We start from the raw sequence: 27,979 nt of genomic DNA, 5'->3' as shown, positions 1-27,979 counted from the left end.
CCGAGTGGATACTCTTGAAAAACAAGCAGACACACAAACACGTACTTATCCCTAGAGCAAATGCAAAAAAAAAAGGTGATTTCTATTAAAAGCAAACACTTTGACTTTTCATCTATAGCTTACACACCTTCATGAGCACCTGCTCAGCTTTCACAGGAATCAAGGTTATATTCCTGTAAGACTTCTTAGTGCTTTTATAAACATTTGCCTCTCACATGGTAACAACTATCTTCCCTGGAACATTTAATGGGGCCTGGCTTGCTTTTGATGTCTTGCAACATACCTAAAATTGATTGCAGAATTGCTTTAAGAGGCTGAAGCCTTGGGCAATGTTTCCCCCTGCTGGCAGGAAAATATATATTATACATTTACACGTTTGCAAACTTTTAGGAGGAGTCGTGTTCAGAACAATAGCGACACAACAGTGCGCACAGCTCAAAGGTGCTCTGACAGCTCCTCATAGCAGAGAAGTTCACTGTGTCTGGGTGGGGCAAACAGGTGTGACTACAAGTTGACTCACGGCCACTGGTGACACAGCGGCTCGCAGTGTGTGAGTCCGCCTGCTCTCACTGAGAGCAAAAGTACAGGAACAGACAAGTTCTATCTGTTAAGGATTTAACGGCGAAGCGAACCCGTCTTCTGTCAGTCTCTGAACGATTCAGAGGATGGCAAAGTTTACAAAAATGGCGAATGTTTTAATTTTCAACATCTGTCTGATGCTGGTAAGTACTTTCCGTTTTTATTTATTTATTTATTTTTCTAAGAAATCCCCTCCTCTGAAACATTTGTCAATACAAGTGTGACGCTATTACTTGTCTGTACTAAACAGAAATAATGTAATTATTTGCTGTTAAAGGGACACTTTACGCTCATTATAATATTAACAAGCGTTTAAATGCGATGAGCGCATTTTAAACTCACCCTAAAAAACAACTCCCTACTTCAGATTCTGGCCCGAGTGGAGTCGTGTTTTATCCCGAGCTCTCTCTATGTCCTTGTGCCGCAAACTATTCCGACTGGATACGAGATCACTAAAGGTATTTCAATGATAATTTTATCCCATTCACTCCTTTCTGAACAGCTTTTCCTTATTCACATTTATAGCTCCTTGAATTATGTCCTGTATTGGATTTGGTTTTATAGCTCCCTTTCACTTTTTATTCCTCCCCAACACTTTTTTTTTTTTTTTGTTTTGTTTTGGTTTTCAGTTGAAGTTGCTGACTGCGACACCAAATCACTGCGCTTTACCTCGAAGGACCCAAATTTTGCCATAAAGCCAAATGGAGCAGTCGTGGCTTTAACTTCAGTGCCTGTGGGAACAAGAGGGCGGACATTTTCTGTGTGCGCTCAGGACGACAGAGGACCGGAAAGTGAGATGGAAGTTCACCTTGTCCACAGTGCATTGCAGGAGAGAGAGGTAAGATTACAGTGCATTAGCCTGTAACTCGTTCACATAGGCCACCGTGGTAATGGTCTTTTTTTTTTTTCAATGGTCCTTTTGTTTGCATGTCACAGCACCAAGGCCAAAGCTACCTGAAGCGTTCCAAAAGAAGGTGGAGTCCCCCACCCTTCAACATATTGGAGAATTATCCGGGGCCTTTTCCAAAAGATATTGAAAAGGTAACTTTAAGGTTGGAAAATATGAGCCACCTGAACATAGTCTTGCATTGCTCTTGCTGCAATTTCTTTTCTGACATACTTAAAAAAAAAAAAACACACTGTCTATGGGAATCTGCCATAGGATATTATAGTCACATGTATATCATCTGCCTTTTCCCTTCATCCATTTCAAAGTTTTGCAAGTTTAAATAGATCACAGAGGGACGTCTTAACGATGATAGATGGTTTATGAACAACAGAATTCCAGTTTGTGTTTGTTGTTAATTTACATGGTTTCTGTTGTAGATTGTGTCAGATTCCGAACTCAACCACCAAGTGTACTACACCATCAGTGGACCCGGTTACGACAAGCATCCAGTGGGAGTGTTCAATCTTGACAGAAAGACTGGGATGTTGACTGTTCTTAAAGCAGTTGATCGTGAGGAGTTCCCAAGCTTTACAGTGAGTGTGAAATAGGGCCCGTAACTAACAATAGTTTTATTGATCGATTGATTGTTTGGTCCATAAAATGTCATAAATCTGCAAATAAAGCCAATCGTCATTTCCTTAAGCTCAAGTTGGTGTCTTTGCATTGCTTGGTTTATCTAACCAGCAGTTGGATAGAAGATATTCAATTTAATATAAATTTTTTTTAAAAAGAGAGAAGTTGCAGCTAGGTACAGTACTGTTTGGCATTTTTGCTTGAATAATGACTTGAAGCAAGTAATATACTATAAAATTATGGCTGATTCATTTTCTATTAGTTGATTAATTTGAGTTTAGTTTTATAATGAAACCATAACATTTATTTTGTCGATTCACCATGTTGCGTGTTGACCTCGTAAAAATATTTTCTTCACAGTTGACGACCAAAGTTTTCGACCAACAAACTAATCAGATGACTGACGACCCCCTGAACATCCAAATAATCGTGGATGATGTGAATGACAATGTACCGGAATTCAAAGACCAGCTGCAGTTTACTGTGCTCGAGCAAAGCAGCCCAGGTGAGGCGCATGAAATGTAATCCTGCTGTGTTGTGTTTGACACTTCAGTGAGGATGATAATAAACTTGATGATCATATTTTACTCCACAGGGACAGAGGTGGGGAAGGTTAACGCTACAGACAGAGACCAAGCAAATACCCTCCATGCCGAGATCAGGTATTCTCTCTTGAATGGATTGGACCTGTTTGCCATCAACTCAGAGACAGGTGTCATCACCACAGTAACGAACACCCTGGACAGAGAGGTGAGTCCTGCCATCATTGTCTTAATACATTACTCAGAAAGACGACATAGAAATGAGATTCTGTACGTGCTTTTTTTGTTGGTCTCTTGCCTTATTTTAACACATTCTGTATCTTTTTCTCATATCATTTTGTCACATTCTCCTGAAGGTGAAAGACAAGCATATGGTGATAGTACAAATCAAGGATATGAAAGGTGCAGATAATGGGCTGTCCAGGACAGGAACAGCAACAATTACACTGGGCGATATCAACGACAACCCACCAACTTTCACAAAAACATCTGTAAGTGATTAGCAGTTACTTAAAAAAAAGGCAAATCTTCAAATGTCTTAATAATTTGTAACAATAAAATAACTGGTGTTTTGGACTTGTTTTGATAGAATTGGGTGTCTAAGGAATAAACCTTTTGTTTCCTTCTAGTATGAAGTCAGCGTCAAAGAAAATGAAAATGAAAAACTTATCCTTCGAATTCCCGTTGAGGACAAGGATTTAATAAACTCACCAAACTGGATTTCAAAATTTGTCATCACTAAAGGAAATGAAAATGGAAATTTCAGGATCGATACTGACCCCAATACAAACGAGGGGCTTCTGTACATCTCGAAGGTCAGTTAAGATTGTGTATTATTAATATTATGAAATTAGTTGTAATTGTACCGCTATTTAATATGACATAGAGACTCACATCTTTGTCTTTATAACACTCCCCCCTCCCTGTTTTTTTCAGCCCTTAGATCACGAGCAGGCCAAAAATGTAAAGCTTGAGATTATGGCACGCAACGAAGCTGAGCTGAAAAACGCCAAAGCCCAGTGGCAGTCCATCCCTGTGGATGTCACCGTCACTGATGTCGATGAGGGCCCGGAATTCACAGCTCCTACAATCCGCTTCATCGTAAAAGAAAACACACCAAATGGCACACTTATAGGAAGTTACACGGCTGTTGATCCTGAGACCAAGAGCAGTGCGGGCATCAAGTAAGTGACCTTACTTTAAATTTGTGTCAAAAAAAAGAACTTTGTTGTGGTACAGTGCGGCTCATACCAGACACAGATGCAGCTAAATCTCGAGATCTCAACTGAAGTTTCTGTTATGTTTCTTGAACACTGGAGGGCAGACTTCGACTGCTGAACTGAAGAGTAATACACAAGTATTTTTCCACTGTCTCTCAGGTATTACAAGGCCGCAGACCCAGCCTCCTGGATCAGCGTGGACAGAAATACAGGAGAGCTGAGGGTTGCAAACGTAATCGACAGAGAGTCACCATTTGTCCAGAATGGAATTTACAACATCACCATGAAGGCTGTTGATACTAGTAAGTTGCTTGTAAATGCTGTACACTTACCTGTCCATGGATTCCATAAAGAAAGCATCATAAGCTCAAGTATATCAGCACTCGATAAAAAGATAAAGGATAAAGACAAACCAGTCTTCAGCACTGCTGTTACCTACATAACATGGTGAGCCAACATGTCATGTCAGCATAACGTTTGTCAGGCTTTTTCTTGGCACTATTATATAAGCAGAACATTATTATGAACAGCAACTCCACCCCCACCAGTATCTGTCTGAACAAACAGCGTAATCTGCCCAGGCTTTGTCTCACATGAGAACACCTGTTGGCAACCTGTGACATTAACAGTGACTCACAGTTTTTGGTATGATTGTGGAGATTGGGTTCTCAGACAAAGTTTCATTTCAACTGGCACCCAAGTGATGACAAAGCGGACCATTTTTCCATGGTACCAACATGTCCACATATGTCTTGTCCTAATGCAATACTAATGTATTTCAGGCTCCAAAACAGGCACAGGAACAGTCATCATTCAGGTGGAGGATGTCAACGACAACAAGCCGTTGCTCCCCACCGGTGAGCTGGTGATGTGTGAAAAAGACGGCTCTGTGATGGTTGTGGCCGAAGACAAAGACGAGATTCCCCTCTCTCACCCTTTCACCTTCACTTTGATGGAAGACAGTAAAGAAAAATGGTCTCTGCAGACACTGAATGGTAGGTGGTTGTATTTTTACCCATTTGATCTATCTCTCTCTGTCTGGCAGAGAAAATGTTCAGTGGAACAGTTTGAATAAATACTTGGAGACATGTTTAGCCACAGTGAAACATTAATGAAAACATCTGTAGTAGCTCAGTAAGAAATGTTCAAACTGCTTGCACAACATAATCCAAGTCTCATTAATTCATTCATGATTTTACTATCTCCAAAACACCTTTTTTTTTTCTTTTTGGTGAAAGCCATCAAAATAAACCTTTACAGCAAAATCTAACAGAAGCATTCTAATGAAGGAACCAGAAGCAGGTATTAAACTGATCATTTACAGCTCAGTTGATAACAAATTTATGAAGCTGACACCATTATCAGCTGGGGCGGAAAAAAGAATTTAGAGTAGCAAAACCACAAAATACAAAATTACAAGTAAAAGTCCTGCATTCAAATAACACATTAATGACATGCCACTTAATTTTTTAATTTATATCAATTATCATATTTTGAGAGCTCATGTTATGTTTTGTAACTATGGCTGTCAAATAAAAGAACTACACAAATAACAGCTCTGGATAAAATATTTGTTTAAATCTTTGTAATGATTTTTTTTTCTTTTTTTAAATACATTTCTTCTTCTTTTAGGCACAACAGCTATATTGAAGTCAAAGAAAGAGCTTCCAATGGGGATCTACACTGTTGGCATAGATGTTAAAGATCTGCAGGGCTTTGGTGACGTACAGACACTGACAGTAAGAATCTGCGAGTGCAGGAATGGAGCCTGCCTGATTAAGGACAGGTCTGCGACATTAGGTGGACTGGCTATACTGGCTATGCTGCTGCCTCTGGCCCTCCTCCTGCTGCTCTGTGAGTATCCCCACTGCTTTACTCTCGCCAACAGACTTCTGTAGGCTGCACTGTGCAGATAATGAAACAGGAGTTTTGTGCCCGTGCATGTGTAAAAGTGCAGCAGGAGTGATATAAAGTTTTAAGATTCTGTTGTTGCTGAACTATGCATGTATATTGTGCACTACACTGCTAATATGTTCACTCTTGTGATGCCTACCACACATGGGGCATTCTATATTTAGAAAAACACACTCTTTGTGCAGTCATTTCTAACATTCATGCTTTGTTATTGCAGGTATACTCCTTGCCTTTTTCTGTGTGACAAAGAGAGAGGGGAAGGAAGTCGACTCTATAGGAGACGTTGGAGGAAATCTGCTCACGTCAAACACTGAGGGCCGAGGGGATGAAGTGGTAAAGAAAGCTTATAATTGTACCCTTGTAAAGAAACCTTATTTTCTTTAAATTTTTTTTTTTTGCTTTGTTTGTTAATTGTTTTTGTTTTGTTGTTTTGCTCTACAGGATTCTAGTCTCATCAATGTGCCCCCCTTTGGAATGGGCCAAGCAATAAAGGGCTCAGTTAAGCATTCTATGGCAAATCCAGGATGGCAGGGAATCAAGAGCTCGAGCACACTTGGAGCTCACAGCACACATGAGAATTGGGCGTATAAGTCTGGTGTGGATATGCAAGAGATGTCCTCTGGCCAGTATAATAATCAGTATGGTGCTCAGTATGAAGGCCAGTTTGGAAGTGAGTTTTTTAGTAATAGCATGGGTTTTGACTCCAGACAACTTGTCCAGGACTCAGCTCTTCTTCACACCTGGCAAACAAATGGTCGCTATCTTCAACAGGTAATGTTGTTTTAAAGTTAAAGACAAAAGTTACAGAATTAAATGTGTTCAGATATTTGCCCTTTTTTTCTCTGAGGTTTAATAACTTCTTTATCTGTAAGAGCTTAGGTAACTCTCATGTGTAATATAATCTTATACTCTAAGCTGTGATAGTATCCTCTGTAAACTTTAATAATTCTCAACTTCTTGGTGAGAAATATTATTTCTCTAATTTGTTGGTGAGTTGTTTGTTCACTGTGTAATATCTGACTGCCAGTCATATCCTGAGCAGCCTTGTATTATCACATAGTGTAGTATCTCTCCTTCCATCGCCCAGGCTTAGTCCACTCAGAGTAATAACACGCTTCCACTTTGTCTAACAGAAGCTGGTCTATCTGGGAACAGAAGAGGACGGACGGTACGCGGACGACATCATCCACTCCTACGGGTTTGAGGGGTTGGGCTCTACAGCTGGCTCTGTGGGATGCTGCAGTGACTACGGCGACAATGATAACCTCGACTTCCTCAACACACTAGGACCAAAGTTCAAAACTCTTGCAGATGTCTGCACAAAGACATGAACAATGATAATGGTGTTTACTTTTCACTGTACAGGATGTACTGAGGCCTGGGATATGAATGCTTGGTATGCCCCTGAACATGAATGAGAACAAACAAGCAGGCGACGCCAGTGTGTGTGCGCGCACTGCTCTGCTACTGCTTTTAGTTGTAAGCTTTTTTATCGCTGCTTTTTTTTTTTTCTTGGTAAAAGTCTTTTGCACTGAAAATGTACATACTGTATGTTGTGTATTACTGTGTATTAACGTGTTGTTTGCCTTTAAAGTCTCTGAGTTCTTTGCAGGGTCATGGTGGTTGTTGTATTGATATGTACAGTCAAGGGCTGGGGTTTTCTATCAATTGGTATTTTGGTTGTTGTTCACAGGAAATGATACACTTTTCATTTGCGTGGCTGCTTTCAAACTGCTAAATTTGATAGTTTTGATACATTTTTTAAGAAAAATAAATACCTAAACGGAATACGACAATAAAACCGCATTTTTGTAATATTTAATGTGAAACTACGTAATTTCAATTTACTCATACGCAATAATGTCGGTTAACGTCCGCTGATTTTCCAACTCACATGGTAAATATTTGTGCAAACGCACTCCAGTGCAGCTCCTGACTGTCAGCTGGGCGTAGTTTCAGCCCTCCCCTCACTGAAGTTATTGCAACATTCTGACAGTAAACGTGCAAGTTAGCACAAGGGCGTGAATGGGAGGAGTGAGGTGTTACTGACACTGCCTGCAACTGTCTGAATAAAAGACTTATCAGACAGAAGGAAAGCTAACCAGCTCAGAAAAATGTCCTTGAACATGGTAATTAAAGTGAGTTTGACGTTCCCATATGTGTGTATTAAGCCGTTAAAGCTGTAATTATGCATTGTCAATAAAGAAAGAATTTTTTTTTTTTTTTAAGTATCAGATTTTGTTTCATGCAAGCTTAATTTAAAACAAATAAAATTTTCAAATGAGATTTATAAAATACATTTGTTATCGAGCAGACTACGGATTTTGAAGTTAAACTGTAAACTCAACTACATGCACTAAAGTCGTGAGCATTGATCGTGTTACAGCATGTTTTTTTTTTTTTTTTAATAAACATTAACGTCTAAAGAAAAAAAAAGCTTTGTGGTGCTGATTTGACTGTGTACTTTGGCAGAAAGATAGACGAGCATTCCATAGAAGAAGCATTTGGTCATTGTGCTCAGTCTGTGTGTGTCTGTGTACTCTGGTGCATGATTTACAAGGTGTGGCACCCTGAACTTGCACAATGTGACACTATGTTACACCTACTCTCAAACTCCTCACCTAATCCTATTTAATATTTACCTCCACCCTTCTGCAGATTAAGTTGGTGTACTTAGTGTCATTTTTCCTTTACCGCAATTACCAAACCTTGTCCATGCCAACGGACATTAATTGTCATTTACTATATTTTGTTAAGGGTAAAATTCTTCATTACTCTTTGAAACAGATTTTCCAGGAACAGGAAAGTCAGTGTGGGGTCCAAGCTACGTCACTTTTAATGAATTATTAACAACATATTTAAAATGATGAGATTCTGTAGATAACAAGCTTAGCTACAATATGCACAGACCTCCATAAATAAATTATACAGTATAACAAATGTATTGAAACCCAAATTGAAATCCCCAATGAGTTCTTGATCTTATTACACTTAGGCAGATTATGGATTATTCATTTATAAAAAGAATATATACTTAAAAAGCATTGGCGTTAGTAAACAATTCACCAATTTTTGCGGACGACATGCAAATTATGCATCAATGTGATGAATTATGAATCTGAAGCTAGAAATATAATTATAGGGTATAGAAGAGACCATCTGTCATGTGATTGTGGTGATGGGTATCAAAGATGACAGCAGAGAGCAGGGGAAAAAAAGGGGGGGGGGGATTAAATCCTGGAATGAAACCGGTCCCTCGCTATGATGAAACACTGGAATCTTGTTAAAACTACAACAATATCATCTGCACAGATTACAATAATACTGTCACAATTACAGGGGGATGAGAACGAGATGTGAACATCAAGGGTTTTTGCTCAAAATCCCACTGGGGCCAATTAGGAGAATCTTGAAAAGTCACACAACTCAAAATAATAAAAATAAGCAGTTAACCCAAATATCTAAAGGCACTCCAAGCAGAGACAGCAGCTTTGTTACCCATACCACCAATAAACAATCTTCTTTTCTTTTTTTCCTTTTTAATTAGTATTCTCTGCAGAAATAAAAGCTTTTGTGTGTGTGGCATTGTACTGGCATTCTAGAAATGTGCAATTATCTGCAATTAAAAGCTGCAATGATTAAAAATCCTCAACATTTTCAGAAACACATGCATTTCTGGGGAATTACATTATTATTATTATTATTTTTTTTTTTACCAAGGGCCAGCTGTTGCATGTTGCAGATGTAGGAGGTCATGAACTGTGTTGTGTGGTTAGTACTTTCTGACTAAGGAAGTGCTCATAGTGACGACTTAGAATTGAGACCTAGGAGTAAATCTTACTTGAACAGCAAAAATCATTGGACACACTGTTTATTTATAGGCGCTTACCCTTCAGTGAGTGTGAAATGTGTCATGTGAGTTCAAACTGAGAACTAGGGAGGAAAGAGTTTGACATGACCGTAGCAGATCTTGGATGATGCCTCACTCGTTCGCCGCAATGAGTTTATATTTTCACACGTTTCCATGTATACAAACTTACAGAAGTTATGTAGTCCAAAAGAAACATTTCTGTAAAGGCCTACCATACAAAACAACACGCTCAGCTGGCCTAACATATGGTGTGCACCATGGGAGCTGCGTGACAAAAATACCTCAGCAGCTATTCAAACAACAACAAAAGAGAATTTTTAGATAATTTCTTTAATGATCATCAAGTGCACCCCTATGTAAAGCAATGGCACTGATAAGCCATATAATTCAATAGACCACTTAGTGTGTCCACCCTTATCAGAGCTGCTTGAGCCATCACTTCCACTCACTTCTGTAAAGATGCAATTAATTCTAAAGCAGTAGCGTGAAATTAATTTATTGCTTGTAATTAGTTTTCGGCATACTGTGAAAACAATCTCTCCAGATAGGGTGTTTTCACCCTCCACCAGAGTGTCTGAGGACACTTGGCTCCATCAGAGTTCAATATGGAGTGGTGCTTTCCGCTGCCAAGAACGTGGAGCGCAGAAACTTCTTAACCTCCTGCTGACTTGGCCTCAGGATTTACAGTTTTAAGTGGCATGTGCAAGATATTTTAGTTGCTATCAACGCACATGACAAAGTAATTTCTTCATGGTGTGTCTTGGGGAAAGCACAAACCAGGTCATATATATATGGAATTTAGGTTGGTTTGTGAATAATTTAATCACTGAAAGTGTGTGTTATTCCACGCGTCAGGCCTTATTGAAATTATTGTGATATGTTCATGAGAGAGACTGCAATTACCTATTGTTTCAAATGAGTCAAGTGCCACTAATCATGTATTTTTCATTAACACTTCCCTCATGAAAGGCTCTTCTGATTACAAGATGTTATTTCAGCATGTGACACTAGGTGTCACACTTACCTCTCATCTGAGTTTAAGACTCAGCTGTGGAGGTGGCTGAGGCGGAACATTTATAGAAGGTGGCAGATTTCAGGCAAGACACCACGTCTCTGTCTGTCACATGTATAACCAAACACCTGAAATCACTTCAATTAAGCTGTGGAGCCACGGTAGCGCAGTTAAAGTGAAGTGATGTGACAAGCTGTGACAGGAGCCTCATCGTGCCTTGATGTGGCATATGCCAGACCGTGCAGTTATCACGTGCTCTCAGTCCCCTTCACTGATATTTGGTGTCACTTATCTAACAAGATCAGGCTTCTCAACGCTCTTCCATGCTCATTATGACTAAAATGAGATTGCAGCTGACCACCACCTCTCTAGGAAGGTGTGCCTGTACGACAGGTGAAAATACCAAGAGTGACGATTATTTAAAACCTGCGTGTTTAACTGGCTTTAAGAGATTATTGTATTTTTCGCTTCATCACAACTAAATCAGACTTCAAAGAAGGATTACATTATGCTTCTGTCATTTAAATGGAAGTGTTTTATTTACAGTAATTGAAATGTATGTAACAAACAACAGAATTGAATTTCAAACAGCTATTGCTATGAACATTTCCAAAAACTATATCAGCTATTACTAAAGAGAATATTATATATCACAATAATTATGTGATATTTGTGGTTGTACTGCCATCATCAAAACGCCTACTCCTGGAGTACCATTTGGCAGATTGTACTGTACCTTCAAACTTCTCATACATTAACTATGCAGTAGCTCAATTTACTTGTTAAATCATTTGTTTGAGGTATTGTGTTTCTTCCTGGAGTTGCCGTCCATATTATTCACACTCAGCTGAAATGTGCAGCTTACATATTAATTAGCTAAATCTGTTTAGCAGTTGAAAGCCTCCATGAGACATCTGGGTCTTAATTAGACAAAAGGATTCAAGTGATAAACAGTCAAAAGAATATGCACATAAATGCTAAATTAAGTCATTCAATTAAAGCCATGATTATTAACAGTAGAACACCTACACGCAGTCTAAATATGCATCTGTTATTCAATTCCTGTATCCCTGATATTTGTTTTGTCAGATGCAGATAGTTTTTTAATTTTATTATTTTAATGCTTTCTAAAATCCTGATTTTGTGGTGAGTTTTTCCTAATAATTTTCTCATAGATCATAGATACCGTTATGTCTTCAGAGGGCTAATGAGAGGACTCTTCTAAACATTGGCTGAATCAATATGCCATTACTCTCCCTGGATTTTAATGAGTCCTTGTATATTACATTATGTTATACAATACTATATTATATATAACAGAAGTCTTTTTTTCTTCTTTTCTTTTTCTTTTTTTTTAAATTAGTGGACACAAGGACATGAGTATAAAGTGCATGGTAAAAGCATAGGCGGGGAAATGATGATAAACTCACTAGGAAATTGTTTTGAAATTACAATAACATGAACTTATTTTAGTGTCGACCTCTTTTTTTCTCCTCCAAACAGTTAACAGCAAAAAAATATATAGGGTAGCAACAAGCAGAACAAGATGAAAGCTTGACTTTCATCCTATTTTTCTTAATAAGATCATAACATTGGAGGACCAAGCTGCTGAATTAATCAAACATGTGCTTCATCATCAAGTGCCCACCCCAGTAAGAGCCCTGTGGAGCCTCAGACTCATCGCTGTATCGAGTGATTGGTTGAGGTTGACCACTACTGAGGCCATTCATCTCTGCAGTCATACCTCAGAACCACATCAAAAGACTGTTTAGGTGTGTGGTTGAGATATCCGCTTGGGTTTGTCTCTACTGAGCAGAAGTGCTGAAGTACAATAAACTAGAGGTCAGGCTGCAGTAGATGTAGTACAAGCAAAAATCATAAAGTATGCTTCATGTTCATTACTGTTCATCCAGCTGGGTGAGGTGCTGGGGCTTTGAGAGAAATTCACAGCTTGTCTTAGGTCTTGGCTGGAGTGAGGCTGAAATCACTTCTGCAACTACTGTATGTCGAAGAGAAGCACAGCATAATCTGTCTAATGAATATGCAGCCACAAACCGAAGAATTGCAGACAATAGCTGCGATCTCGGAAGGGCACTGTTGGTGCCAGAAGGCCTTCAAAGAAAAAAAGAACTTTTGTTACGAGAGTTGCTGTGATGTTGTTGCTTGTCAGCAGCGCCACATATTAGCACAGTGGCCCCGTTACATTTATCTGATGGAAACAGCAAAGAAGCAGACCTGACAATGTGCTTTTTCTCCATCGTCGTTATAATCAAAGTGAGCCCTCTGCAAAATCTTACTGTCATGTTTCACCAAGTGCTGGGATTTAACAGCTGAACATGCAAGGATCAGCAGAGTGCAAGTTGCCTGAGTAGAAAGAAAGCGATAGATGGGGTTAGACATGCTGGGGAGCAGAGGAGGAGGGGGGCTAAACAGGTTGATTGAGAGCGTGAACACGAGAGGCAGAGTTCCTGACACACACACACACACACACAATTTTTATGAGGGTGTTTGTGAGATGATTCTGGGGACTGATGTTGGGCATTAAGTCGGAGCAAAGACTGAGCCTCACTCTGCCTCTCAGTGTGTAACCCCTGCAGTGAAGATCTATAACACTGATCAGACCACCTTCTGCGTGAGCTGCTGCTTTTGCCTCACTGCCAGTCTCTTGGCTGGGTGCAGAGAGAGACTTCAACTGACTACAAAACACAGTCTCACACAAGGGTTATGCCCTGATAACCACACAGTCTTAGTGTGGAATTTAATTGGCCCACTGCACATTTGACTTCAGGGAATGTTTTGACACTGTAGGTGTCAAAACAAGATGAGCTAAAGGTTGAAGCGGTAGATACACAGTGTGCAACCAAATCTCAGCCCCCTCAGTCCTCTGAGCTCAATGGCCATAACAAAAAATTTGCATACTGATGAGGATACTTGGAAAGTTTTTAAGCCATGAGTATCCAGTCAAATTCAAAACCAAAAAACAAGGATTACTGGACTAAGTGTAGACATCACCATTTTTAGGGAAACACTACTCTCTCATACGTTTTCGGACAAATATATAATATTCTGCAAACAACATGGCAAAGCAGAGCTGCACATCAATCACTCACTGAGGATCTGCACCGGCAAGTCCCAGAGGAATAAAATATGTAACAAAATGAACACGCCGCATGTGTAAGAATGCACATAAGAATACAACTTCATTATCCTCGAATAAATGCACCCACAGTGGTAGCAAAAAATCCAATACTGCACAGCAGCAAATCTCTTACTGAGTCCTGTGACCACTTTGTTGTTTATATATACCAAACTCTAAAGAAGTTAAACCACACCGACACTCCTTACATGTTGATCCCTTTTATGTTCCAAGACCGAGCTCAAAAGACATTTTTTATATCCACTAACACTGATGCTAAGGGAATACAATTTATTGATTTCCTGTCAGGCTTGGATCAACATGGTCCTATCTGGAGGTTCGGTACATAACAACGCAGCTGTTGGAGGGCGAGCGGAGCACAAATAGAACAGCAAATAATGATGAGTACTGTGGAAAACACAGCGGTTGACCCCATATCTCGGGCAACTGGCTCAAAAGAAGTAGCATCACACATATCTGCCGTGCTCTGTCGAGTTCACTTGGCTTCCATTCCCAGACACTTGGCTGCCAAGCGATAAAAGTCAGTGAAGACCTCATTCGACTGAATTAATAAATCAGATTATCAATGAATCACAGCAGCACACTGTACTGCTACTACCATAGATATCTTATGCTCCATACTGAAAGGTGTAGCATCCGCCAATGAAATTCATTTGGATAGCAGATGGTAAACATTTTGTACAGTTTTAAAATGAAGATCAATCCCTCAAACTCCCAAATGCCAAAACAGATAAATCTCTATCTTCTTCATCTTTAAGTTTTTCATTGGAAAGCACTTTCAAAAAATCAGATTTTAGATGTGGGGTGAAGGCTGCAGTTTTATCAATCTTAGCAGGCATTTATATTGAAATTTGCATAGCTGGGGAAAACAGTTATTCACCTTCTGATGGGGAATCAGATGAGATGACTGATACTCTCTCATATTTGCACATTAAATGCGAGGCTACAGCCAGCAGCCAGTTAGCTTAGCCTAGCACAAAGACTGAAAATGGAGAAACAGCTAACCTGGTTCTGTCCAATGATAACAAAATCCACCTGGTGCATGTATCTGTGGGTAAAGGTGAGAAGGTAAAATACAACCTAGCAAGGCATTTTACCCTCTGTTTAAATGATTGCAAGGTAAACAGTGATGTTCTAAAGAGATATAATGCAGTGCTATTGCCAGTCTGAACATGGCCTTAGTGCTCGCATGCTGTCAAAGTGTTGCCAAAAGGTGTCATTTTTAACACCTGCTCACAACACACACCTCATTCAGCAAACAGGCAACCTTGACCTATTTGCTTTACATGCCGGATCACCTGTTCCCCTGCTGTTCCTCTGCTCGCTGTGTGCGATATTCTGTCTCTGACAAACTTCACATTCTGCATTTTTCTTTAAATAAGGACGAGATCCCTTTTTTTTTCTTTTTTTGCCCTGGTCTTCTACCCACCAAAAGCACCTCTTCTTCTTCTCTCTCTGATTGCCTGCCCGACATCCCAGAAATCACTCCATCTATTGTGAGTGACAGGTAAAGGAATGACAGAGGAGAAGAAATCGATTGAAGTACATTTGGCAGTCATTCCCTTCCTCTAACCTTTCATCCTCTCCACCGAGAGGTCAAATCAAAGCCTCATCATCAGCGATTCCAGCACTGTGGAATGAATTGTTGCATATTTTTTTTTTCTTTTTTTAATTACGCATGTGGTGTTTTTTTTTTCTTTTTTTAAGATCTGGAAAACCAGCATTTTCTATTTTAGGAGCACTTCAGGCATTTGCAATTGTCCAATACTGATATATTGTGACTATGTAGTAATATCTCATTAAACTATTTAACTTTGACAAATTCACATAAAGAGTTACTGACCGCTATGATTCAAAATATGTATTTCTGTATCTGATATTGTCTTATTAATTGTGGTGTATTTCCTGTGACACTTGTTAAGGTACAGGTTTAAATTCAGTCTTGGCAGTGATTCATTTAATATGTGCATAGGAATGAACTACTATTGACTAGAGGACTCCCCCATGCATCGTGCAAATACAAGGCTCAAAGACTGACCAACACCTGGGGAGTTTGACCTCTTGAGGGTCACTGTCCAGCACGATGAATCCCTCTTAGATCGAATGAATGCATTACCAGGAGCCTGTGATTAATTACTAACAGGGGCCTACAGCAAACCGCTGCCACAGATGACAGCTTCTGTGATAACATTCCTTATCGTTGACCACCATCACCCCTTCTATAACTCACATAGATCGCACCGCCCTGATGTAGACCTGCTCTCGTGGAAGACAATAATGGAGCAATTGTTGCTAAAGGACTGGACACGTAATTTGAATTGCAACCTTCTCTTTTAGTGCATATTAAACAGCATTACAAGTTAAAAGCAGAGGATAAATTTAAAAAAAAAAATGAAAGAATACAGTTTAAATAATATATTATGGCACAGTGATATAGCGTTTTTTTCTACTCATCCATCCACCCCCACATCCACACTTTTACTTTTTCTGCACTATAAGAACATCACTTTCAAATGAATGGTCATATATCTGGTGTGGAAAGTCAAATATTCTAGATTTGTTGTGTATTATTTTAGCTTTACATCTGTAGCATCTCTGGGCAGTTTGGGATCTGCAGAATTTAAAATGATGTTCTGTGGGTTTAAGCAAAGTTTGTCCACACAACATGAATTTTGAGTTACTGAGCCATTGGCAAGTTAGTAGGTTTGAAGAGGATACAGCAAAATATGAAAACCAAAATCTATGTTAGAACAAAGCAAGCAAATTAGTCACAGAATCACTTTAAAGCTAACTTGAGCTGTTAAAAATACGTCTAAACACGTTAATTGCAACATAACTGAAACTAATCATAGCTAAAACAGAAAATCTGTATCTACCTCACTGGTGTAAATTTCTAACCTTCCTGACAGCTTATAATTTTTAGAGAACCATTTTGTAAAATTGTCATCTTGACATTTTGGCTTAGCAAAGAGGTAAACCTTGTTTATCATCAACATTACAGTGGAAACTGCCTCTAATAATACAGCTCGAGGGTTATGGAATGAAAAACATTCCATATATTACCAGTTGCGGACAGTATATTTATGAGGTAAAACATTTTCCATTAATAACCTGGAGACTTACAGCCAAGGCTGTTGTCAACAGAAAATAGGTAAATGCTCGCAGAGCTCCACTGCTTTTGGCTTTCAGGTAGCATACAAGTGGGTTTTAAAAATCACACTCTTGGTTTTACACCTTTATGACATACCTGAATACGATATTCCAGTGTATTTTATAAGCAGTGCACATAATGCACAACCACAGTCTGTAAGGAGTCACACTTGAAAATGTTGCTCATCTGAAAAACACTAGAAGACCCTAATTATTCATCTGAATGAGTATTTTATAATTTGTCATTATGAGACCAAGTGAAGAGATAATGTGATCTTATACACAATTCCATAAAAAAGTAAATGGATTATTAAGGCAGCATGTCAGGCTAAATATATCTCTTTAGAATTTTACAAATGATATTTGCGTCTCTGTGGAATTACACGGCTAATGGATTGAAAAAACGGAGTCCCTGGGCGACAGCACCATAGGCACACAGTCCATAGGCAGCAAGTAGCCATAACAATAGAGAATAGGGCAGATGAAGGTTGCATGTAATTACACCTACCCTCAGGCTTAATTAGGTCACCCTTAAGTGAGTATTGTGTGATACTGCGCGTGTGTGTATGTCCGTGAGCGAATGTGTGTGTGAATGCTATCTCCCAACAGACCAGAGGGTCACGTCCGTGAGTCACAAGATCAGAATGAATATACAGTAGGCTGCTGAAAAGTGCCTCTCTACCCAGCTGAGAGCAAATTTGGTAAAACACACTTATGCAATGAGTGTGTTCTCATGCATGCTCCTGCTCATGAGTCAGATTCGGTTTTTCATCTCTTTTGGATGATGGAACCTAGAGCACTCTGGTTTCTTAATATGCATTTATATATGATTATCCAGGCTTCTGATCATTGTTTGTTGTCTGAACAGGAGCGTCTCTGAGTCCTCAACTTCGTAGTCAGTCTGTGTCATTTCTGCAGGCCTTCTGATTACATTATCTCAACAGCTGAGCATGAAGCCACTTTAGTTAATAGCTGCCAAGACACTGCTGCATTGTAATGCACTGGTGTGAATATGACTCTTCCATCTTATCACTAGTAATGGAAGATGAGAGCTTATCACCATACTTTGTTTGTCTTTCTGACTAACCCCTGTGCGACTGGAGTTGAAGAACAGTCCGTGCACATAGCAGACACTGATCAGATGCCTGGATAAAAGTTAAAAAGCTAAAGTATCCGGGTTTCCTTGAAAACAGTCCAGCTATCTACTTACTGTAAGTGCTTATCCAGATTTCTGCAACCAGCCCACCCCCCCATCCTTCTTTTGTAGATGCACAAATAAATTGGTGTTTGGATTTGCTTTATAAAAACCAGCATTGAAGGTGTGAGTTTATTCCGAAAACGTGCTCTGTAAATAAAATCTCTATTGTTTAAACCATGATTCTAGTCATATTTGAAGACTAAACATTATAGGTTTGTTTTTCATGCTGGAGAGACTCAAACATCACACCCACCTACTTGGGATTCAGTTGTATTGACTGTTTTCAGATATTGTCATCACAGAGGAATGGCTGGAGCTACTCATTTAATCATACTGAAATTATTCCAAGGTGACATTACTGCCTGCATTCCACATGTTATGCTGTTTTTTCTTCCGCTGCTCCCATTTTTCATTGTCATTTTAAACTGTCAACCTTTTGTCCTGCTCTCTCTCTCTCTCTCTCTCTCTCTCTTGCTGTGTCCTTGATATAAGTACCCACTGCTTCCGTCTGAGAACACCATTATTATCATGCATGGCTGTTTGCTTAAAAAAAAAAAAAGAAGAGAGAAAGAAAAGCTAATGATGTTGGCTTGAGCTCAGAGCTAATTAAAATTCTATAAATATGGTGGAGGTAGGTGGCGTGATGGATGTAGTGTGTCAGAAGTCTGGTGAGTGGGGAAGCTGTGTGGAGATGTCCGGACGATCAATACTAGCATAGTGAATGCATGACACTGCATATGCATTTCATGAACCAACAGTTTTATCTGTTAATTACACGCCAGGACACACCTTAGCATTCCTCATACTGTGCTAAATCTTCCCTGCTGTCCAGATAATGGCCAGCAACAAATCTGCAAATGGTGGGCACATTCCTCTATTTATACCCGCTCACTTTATCTCTGCCTCTCCTGCCTGTGCTTTCATTTATTGCAGGTAATTCTCCATGCAACACACTCCACGCTGTATCAGTAAATGTAATGTATTTCTTCTTTTGTCCCCTGACCACCTAGTTTAGAGTAGCGTCGACATTCATTCTGCAAATATTGTATCTCTGAAAATGCCAGTGGTTTCTCAATGTGCTGGGAAAATTGTGCAGGCAGGCAGAGGGGGTGCGGGTTAATTGGCCTAACAGGCAATGTTGGTATATTGAGAAACAAAAAAGGAAAAAAAAAAAAAAAACTCTCATGTTAAAGCCCACACAGAAATCAGCTTCAGTTAGAGAAGCCAAAGAACCATTTTTTTTTTTTTGAAGAACCAGTTTTACAGTCCACTATCTTAACTTCACTGGGAGAGGTACTGGAACAAAACAACACTTCAGTGGCTCTCTTTGCACACCTAAGCCGTGATGAGATCACAACGAGATGACTGGAGAGTGAAAATATCTATCGATGCTTATATTACACCCTGCTAATTCTTCTTTTCAGAGAACGTCGTGGCACTCCAGCTTATGGCTTTAAAAAATCCTGTAGAGTAAGCTGTGGTATAATCCCTTATTACCGGATGAATTCTTCTGCGATGGTGAATTATTTTGAGGGTTAAGCTTTGAACATTATCTCACAGAAAGTAGTTTGTTGTAGGGTGAAGAGGTAATACTGGGTGCAGACAGTTATGTAATTTAATGTGAAATATGAATAAAGAATAGAGGTGAATGGTACATAATTAAAGAACATTAACTTTTGCTCTAGTTTACTCATTAGCTGCCACTCATGGGTCTAACCCCAACCTTTTTGTGTCATCCTTCCAGTGTTAAAGTTACAACTGACACCTTCCAAGACAAAGCAGTTTTTCACCCTCTTGTCACTTAACATTTATAGGACAGCACATGAATATTAAAACAGTTTTTTGTTGGCTTTACTGCAGCACGTTGGGTTTGAAATGAAAATCGGGCTAAGATGATGACTTTCAGTTTAAACTTTAACCAACCAATTAATCATACAGACATTTTAGTCCTTTTCATACACACCCCTTGAGCTTAAAAAAGGACTACAGGTCCTACACTGTTCACCCAGTAAGGATGTGAACACCTCTAAACAACCTTAAAGCTGCTTTAAGTCAGCACTTTAACCTCAGAGTTGTTGTTTGAGTGGAAATCCAGTGTGCTGCAGAGCACACACACTGAAAAACACATTACCATCTTAATAATTACACACCGCACTGTAAGTTATTTGTGACACAGTGCAATTTAAACACACACACACACACCACTACTCAGAGTCTGGATAACTTAATGTTTCTTAAGCTGGAAAAGGTAGAGCACATAGTGGGCTTCAGCAGGATCCTTATATATAGATAAAGACATTTTTCATCTATCATTGAATCTTGGTGTGCTGGGACTGAGTTTTCACATACAGTTTAATGTAAATGGGACTAGTGTAATGTCTTTAATGGTGGAGAGTGTGTATTTTAACACTGTCAGCACAGTTTGGGCTAATTTTAATCATACGATTTCTTCTATTTCATATTACTCTTTCTTCAGTAGCTTTTTCTATTGGAAAAGTTTGTTCAAAACTTGCAAAACTTCTCTGAGACTTTCCAGATCGACTCGCCCAGTCTCTCTGTTTTTCTTTCTCTTCCACTTCTCTCACACACACAGCACTGTGACCTCTGGGCCATTAGGTCAGCCTCTCGAAACTGCCTCTAAAGCTCTCACCAACTCTCTTCGAGCAAGTTCAGTTTCTGTTTATTTTTAACTCCGGCAGCTGTATCTTCTCTTTCCTTTCACTCTTTTTTTTTTTTTGTAATTTATTTATTTATTTTTGCAACTCAGACATGTTTTCAGATGGGCTCAGGCGGAGGAGGCAAAGCAAACATTCCTCTGCTTATTCCACGCCTCCCCCAAAAGAGCTGGGAAAATAAATATATAAATAAAATTCTGTAAAATGTGATGTCCTTGGTGTGGTACTGGTGGCGGTGCATAATTTTTTTTTTTTACAATAAAGGCAGTAGATCTTATGTGACTCCCAAATGTTTAAACACAGTAGGGGGCGCTGTTTACTGCTTAACTTGTAACTTCTGTGCCTCTTTTGGACTGCATGTATTACTGTCTGAATGGGGTGGAGTCATGGGTTGAGTTGAGGTTGAGGCATAAGAGGAACATATATAATTGAAAAAAAATGACTTCAAGCTCACACTCTCACTAATATGTATCCCTATATAGTAAGTGGTGAAAAATATATGTCATTAATGATTTTTTTTTTTTACTGATGAGATGGAAAACCAAGGAACAGTAAGCAACATGTCAGGTTGCCATATGACATGATGTGGTTATACCTGGATCTATTTAAACAATTAATATCTTTTTCTTTCACCTCATCATGGTGCTGCCTCATGTGTCCACACCTTTGTTATCTGTCCACAATACTAATAATATAAAGCTGTAAATTGCATGAGTCAAAAATGATGGGCCAACTAGGCAAAATCACCCTGGATGCCAGAAAATTCCCCCGGCTTGCCTTCCTCTGGCATAACAACCTGTCAGTGAGGTAGAATTCGCCACATGGCAGGAATATCGCTCCACCTTTGTCAAAACAAACTGTTGAAAAGGTGTTGCATGGTGGAAATCTCGAGCCTGCCTGTGGAAAAACACGTCTGTCGACTCAGTAGAGAGGAAAGACCGAGGATAGGTTGGCTGATGGTTTAGCCAGAAGCAGGGTAATATTGCTCTGGTTGGCAGGTCATTTTGCACAGAGGGACGTTCTGCCGCCAGTAGCAGGGCAATATTTCTACCACGTAAGGGTATTCTGCCTGGTTGGCAAGTTGTTTTTCCAGAAGGCAGGGAAAGATTTCTGGCATGCAAGACGACCGGTCAGTGGGTCAATTTTCCAGAGGCAGAACAGCTGGGCATGAAGTCTGATTCTTACAGATATAGTTTAAAAAGGGTTTGTACACAAGCAGCGATTTGGTTTTTACAGTTACTGTAGCTGCCTTGACATTATGTTCCTGTCTCAACAAGGAATCTTGCTTAAAATGGCGGTCAGTGAAGTTGATAATGGATACAGCAGGCAACCTGCAGAAATAAGAAAGCCAGTGGCAATTAGGAAAGGTGCCAAAGAAGGCTTACTGCACTCCATTATGTGTGTGTGGTCCAAATTAAAACCTAATTTAAGGTGGCACCAAGATAAAAAAGTGCGTTTCATTCCTTCAATTTGCACAACTATTCCATTCCATTAGACATGTAATTTCTGCTCATCAGACACTGGGTGAAATTGGTGCCCCAAAGGAGAGCTTTTTGCATTTAAAGTAATTAGTCCTGGAGAACAGGGATGAGCGAGCATGCATGCATGTGTGCATTTCTGTACATGTGGGCGAGCGGAGGGAGATAGGGAGAGAGAAAGAAGAGGAGAGGAGCAGAGGGGGATTGTGCAAAGAAGGCATTTGTGATTTAAAGTATTGATTACAGCATATCAACACATTTCAGTAAAATATCGGAAGACAAAATCTCTTGATGACTAATTTAACATTTTGTATTCAAATAATTTTCTGTAGCTGAGCAGACGAACAGAACAATACAAAACAAATATGTTTTCCTGTTTTTTTGTTTTTTTTTTAGGTTCATACTTGTTGCTCTGCACTTCTTCTCACTTGTCTTTATTGTTTGCCGTTTCTAACACTCACACTCACTCACAGTGACATTAGCAAAACCTTCAGATGATGCTGTACTGTTGGTGTCCCTGCCAAGTCTAAAAAAAAAAAAAAAAAAAAGTACTGGATTGTAGAGCAAAAGCAGTGAGATCCTCAGATTTTGCTGCATGTTTATTTGAATTGAGTCCTGCTGAGATGACCCGACTGCTGCCTACTCACTTACAAAGCGTATTAGACTGACTCACCATGTGGATGACCACGCTCGTGGCCATTTACCAGTACCCATAGGCTCTCCGGGCAGAGTGACCATGGTGGGTGGTAGTGAGCTGATTTTCTCCTTTGTACTCAACCCACCAGCCCTGACTCTGATTGGAATGATTGTGCTCTACTCTGTGTGAGGTTGTCATTGATCAGGCTTGTGACTCATGATCTAAACAGGAAGAAACAAGCTGAAACTTTGCTTGAATCTAATAGTACTAATGACACAAAAATACCCGCATACACCAGTTTGGCTACTGCACATACAGAGAGATCACACATATTAAAAGAAATGTCGATAATAATCTTTGAATCTACTATTACATCTTTTTAGGTCTGTGGAAGTTGAAAGTGCAAGAAATGTTTGCATCATTTTTTTCACTAAGCACTTTTTTATCTGTCAACAGAAATTTCTCTAAGCTGTCATTCATTCTATTATAACCAGTTAACGCATCAATCATTATAGTTAAATAATGCTCACGCATAAAATATTAATAGCATCAGTGTTCAGAGCATTTTTTTTCTGATCAAAGTATCAATCCAAAACATATATAAATAAATATAAATGTCTACTCCAAAGGAAGAAGAAACACTTGCTTGTCCTTATATGTCCACCAAGTTCCATCAGTCCCATCCAGTTCCTTCACTAGCCCACAATACACAACAGCTCTAGTATAAGAGCATTTTGCAATATTTATAGATTGAAGTTTCAAAACTTCAAATACATATCAAGGCTGCACAGTTTTAAAGACTCCTATTGAAAAATACTTCCACACATTCCTGAGGAAAGGCAATGAACAACATTCACTCGCCGCGTTCTAATACATTTAAGGTCAGAACATGGAATTCTGCAATTAGTGAACAAGGCATAAAAGGCGAAAGTGTTTACTGCAATCACAGGTTATAAATTCTTTCTATTTCTAACAGCCCACCCCCTCTCCCCGTGTTCTCCCATTTTTGGCATGTCCAATCCCCTGTGCACTTCAGTAGCTATCACTGCTGTGGGCCTAGTCAGACATGTGCCACCTCCGTGACACATGGTGTTGCCAGCAGCTTCCTTTCACCTGCTAGTGATGAGCTTCACCAGGACGGTGTAACACACATGAGAGGTTCACACTATCTCCAACAGTTCCACTCCCCACTGGGCAGGCACCCGGACCAAGCTCAGCACCAAGGACGCTCACCCACAAATGCGGTCAAATATTTCCTGTGGAATGCAGGAGAAGCTAAAGGAGCGGGAATCACGTCAATTTAATTCAGTGATATATAGCAAAATGGTTGTTTACATTTCCGTACACATGTTCATAACTACCCCACAACCTGTCTAATACTGAGAAAAAGTCACACCTAGTAATCACGATGAACCAGCATAAATAATCTAGATCATCACTTAACTCAAGACAACCTGAGCCTTCCTGGAGCGTGCGCTCAACTACATGAGCGTAGGAGTAGCTGAGATTGATGCACCGGAAAGCAAGACACATGGTCTGTTGCTGTAGAACTGATCATTGGCTCCCACGCCAAGGAAAGAAGAGAGAGGGACGGCCAGCCACAGAGTGCAATGTGCTCAAATAACACACCCTGTCAGCGCAGGCCGCCCTGCCAGTTTGATTAAACTATGTACATCACCAGGCCTGCACCCCAGAGGCCCTGGGTAACACAAGGGCATGGTTTGGTGGGGTGGGTCAAGGGTGTTCACTGCTGCTTTTTTTAACCATTACTTTTCACTGCAGGTTTGTGTCAGAAAATAATACAGACACAGGTAGGCACAAGTGGTATGATTTCAAGTGTAATTTTGTGGTGCCAAAAGCTGTGAGAGCGTACCAGCTGGTCTGTGAATGTTTTAGACCCACTGTGCTGCTGATGAATCTCAGCTCAGCTGTCTTACCAGGGAGTGTTTTATCTACCGTGCCACACCTGCGGAACATGATATTCTCAAAATCCATCTCCTTCTTGCCCATGTTGATGTTAAAGAGTACTCCCCGTAGAATCTCACATGATGCCTGAGCCAGGCTGGGAGGCCTGACCCAGATATGGCATCCCAGCGTCACACACAGCAGCCAGCAATATCAGTAAAACTCGACATCTCTTTCACACTCGCGCACAATTCTTTCTTTTCCTTTTTCTCCTTCCCACCCCCATTTCCTCTTTCTTTTCTTTTTTTTTTTTTTAAAGTATAGAACCACACAAAAAGCTCTCCAGGGGAATAAGAATAAGAAGTTTGCTAAAACAGTTAATGCGTGTGAAGAAAAATGTGCAAGCATACACTAAACAGAGAGGCTGCGGAGATATTGCTCCAGTTGTTCAGCAAATTTGTTTTTTACAGTATATAATTATGGTAATTATAGTAATGTTCTGGAAAACCGTTGGGAGAATAATAGTGTTCATTTACATCAATGGCGATGCTTTAAAGAGTTTTAAGTCTCCTAGGTAAAAATTAGCAGCTCTGGTGTTCCTTTCTAAATGCAATAAACACCTCTGGTATTTTTCCTTTTAACATTTCAGAAGGTTTTCTGACGATCACTGCATGCAGTTTTACACGCAATGAAATAAAAACAGAATATGAAATATACACATTATTTCTGAATTTCCTTTTTTGTTGTGAAGAGGTGAAAGTGCCACTTTTGAGGCTGTGTACTCTAATGAACCACTCTCACCGAGAAGTTAGTTCTGTGGTGAATGACCTTCACCAGAACTGCACAACCAGAACCTTTTTGTCCTTGTGACCAATTCCATTAAGGAAGAAGAAGAAGAAAGATACTGTGAAGTAAGCACCAGTAAATCCAAACGGGCCGCTCAGAATGAGAAATGCTGTGGGTAAGAACGGGCTCATTTATCAGCATTAAGTCAAATAAGGAAGAGATAGAGAGGAGTGGTGCTAGTGGAGGGTTGGGGTGAGTGGGGGAGATAGTGTGCGTTGAGTATACATCAGTAGGACAGAGGAATTTAAAAGAGACATCAGTAGATAATGACTTCATACCCCTTCATCTTCTCTAAGTGTACGGTAGCTTGCAGTACCCAGGCTCCTCGGATTCTTCAAAAGAGAACGAAAAAAAAAAAGACTGTACATTGAAATGTGATAGACTTTAGTAGCAAACACATGCTTCCTCCCGACTCTTTTAATTCTATCAAATGGCCTGTATTTAGAAAATGAGATTAAATTCAAGCAATCAAAATAGCAAAGAGGATTTATCATGTCGTGCAAACACAGATTCATTGCTTTTTCTGTCTCACACATAAATACGAATGCACGCTTATTGCCTCTCTCTCACTCACACACACGTACGCAGATACACACTCTTGCTCCTCCACCACAGAGAAGGGACCATCACTGATAGCGGCCGTGACAGATTCATCAGTGGGCGGTGGGCGTGGGTGAGTTGATGTAGTGTGCGTGGGTGGACATGATTTAGTACACACTGAAGCTTACCGCAGTGAGACACGATGGCACTGCTGGTGGTACAAAACTGTCTGCGTCTAGGTAAAGTCAGCATAAGATTATAGCTCTTCATTCTCAACTGGGCTTGGAATGCTATTATTTAGTTCTCTGCAGCCTTTCATGAGTTCTTGAAGATTCTTTCTAAAAGGTTTTTTTTTTCTTGTAGCACCATTAGTTTTCTTTTGCTTTGTAAATCTCTTCTAGTGAAGATGGTTTTGCATTTGCAGAAAAAAACAAATAAAAAGGGACAATGCCCCAAATTACTATTTTTCCTGCACTTGCTGTTTGAGAGATAGATACTGATGTTCTTTCGTTAAAATGAAAAAAAAAAACATACATTAGTTTTCCCAGGATCCCTCTAATCAAAGTGGCAACTGTGCACTCAGAATACAGCCTCTAGGAATCACTAGCTGGGCTTTAGTTACAGTTGATTGATTATATTGGTGATTGTTAGATTGTGTTGATGTAAACTGAAACCAGAAACACGACTGGTATTCCTTATGCATGTATTTTTCTTTTGTCCATTTTTATTCTTTATTTAATCTCCCAAAATTATTTCAAGACTTTATGTGAAGCACTTTGAATTACCTCTGTGTTTGAGGTGTGCAATAAAGTTGCCTTGCCAGTAATGTGTGTTATTGTATGTATGTGAACTACTGTTTACCATTCATAATGTTAGGACTCAAAGGAATGTCCCACAATTTGCATACTGTCCTTAGGGGTACACATAAAAAAAGAAGTGAAATAACTAAATAAAAATCCCCAAAACAAACAATATGTATAGCTTTGCTTTGACTAAAGGTCAACTCTCTCCTTTGTGCCTATGATAGAGTTTTCTCTCGGCTCCAGCTGGGGTTCCTGACACCATCATGCCATGGTTTATTCCCCTGCTCAGGAGGACAATCATCTTTCAACCCTGTGGTGCTCCTTGTAGCGAAGGGCACAGAGAATAAATCACTGCTGCCCGGTCCAGAGACATGGGAAGGCTGCTGACAAGTTCAAGAAGGGTCTGAGGTGCAGTCCAGAGAGAGGGAGTGAAGGGTCAAAGCTTCACGAGTGGGTCAGTAGGTCAATTCCTGACCAGGTTGACCGGTGTTGGTATTTCCTTGTGCTCTGGCTAACTCAATGTAACAAACAATCAAAAGTACTATGAGACAGTGATGTCATTTCATCAACAGTGGTAGGTCAGTATGGCAAATAATTGGAGGACTGCACTGTTTTAAAAGATTTAAAACCAGGATAGGTAAAAACCTTGTAGAGGTCTGCTCACATTAAAACTTCTGCAGTGAAATAAATAATAAATATAAATAAATAAATAAATAATAAATAAATAATAATAAATTTTAATGAAACTGCCATGATCACTGGCTTTGCATGCAAGGGCAAAGTAAATCCACACAATTTATTTGCAAAAAATTCAACTTTGGTGAACGTTATTGTAAGCTTATAAGTCATGTTTCACCATGAACTTTACTTTAACTCTCCTCTGTTTAAGATAAACTACTCCACAGCAGAGTTTGAGTTATGAAGCAGGAA

At 39.6% G+C, this 27,979-nt stretch overlaps 1 protein-coding gene across 1 annotated transcript; it reads left to right on the top strand.

The window, feature by feature from the left end:
- The first annotated feature begins 452 nt into the window (after window positions 1-452).
- On the top strand, window positions 453-8,063 carry dsc2l (desmocollin 2 like). The gene is made up of 16 exons (XM_041054773.1): window positions 453-722; window positions 947-1,037; window positions 1,209-1,417; window positions 1,516-1,620; window positions 1,906-2,061; window positions 2,462-2,606; window positions 2,697-2,851; window positions 3,000-3,134; window positions 3,273-3,458; window positions 3,580-3,827; window positions 4,023-4,165; window positions 4,646-4,858; window positions 5,496-5,717; window positions 5,995-6,110; window positions 6,219-6,548; window positions 6,911-8,063. Exons 1-16 carry the CDS (start codon window positions 666-668, stop codon window positions 7,106-7,108), a joined length of 2,709 nt encoding a protein of 902 aa, XP_040910707.1. The 5' UTR covers window positions 453-665; the 3' UTR covers window positions 7,109-8,063.
- The last annotated feature ends 19,916 nt before the right edge of the window (window positions 8,064-27,979 follow it).

The sequence above is a fragment of the Toxotes jaculatrix genome, chromosome 14 (assembly GCF_017976425.1).
Source record: "Toxotes jaculatrix isolate fToxJac2 chromosome 14, fToxJac2.pri, whole genome shotgun sequence".
Taxonomy (NCBI): Eukaryota; Metazoa; Chordata; class Actinopteri; family Toxotidae; genus Toxotes; species Toxotes jaculatrix.
Note: the sequence above shows the minus strand (reverse complement) of the source record. Positions and strands in the feature narration are given on the sequence as shown.

Coding starts and splice junctions, on each gene's coding strand:
- dsc2l (XM_041054773.1), top strand. CDS start 666: ATGGCAAAGTTTACAAAAATGGCGAATGTTTTAATTTTCAACATCTGT. Junction 4,166..4,645: donor CATGAAGGCTGTTGATACTA/GTAAGTTGCTTG, acceptor AATGTATTTCAG/GCTCCAAAACAGGCACAGGA. Junction 6,549..6,910: donor ATGGTCGCTATCTTCAACAG/GTAATGTTGTTT, acceptor TTTGTCTAACAG/AAGCTGGTCTATCTGGGAAC.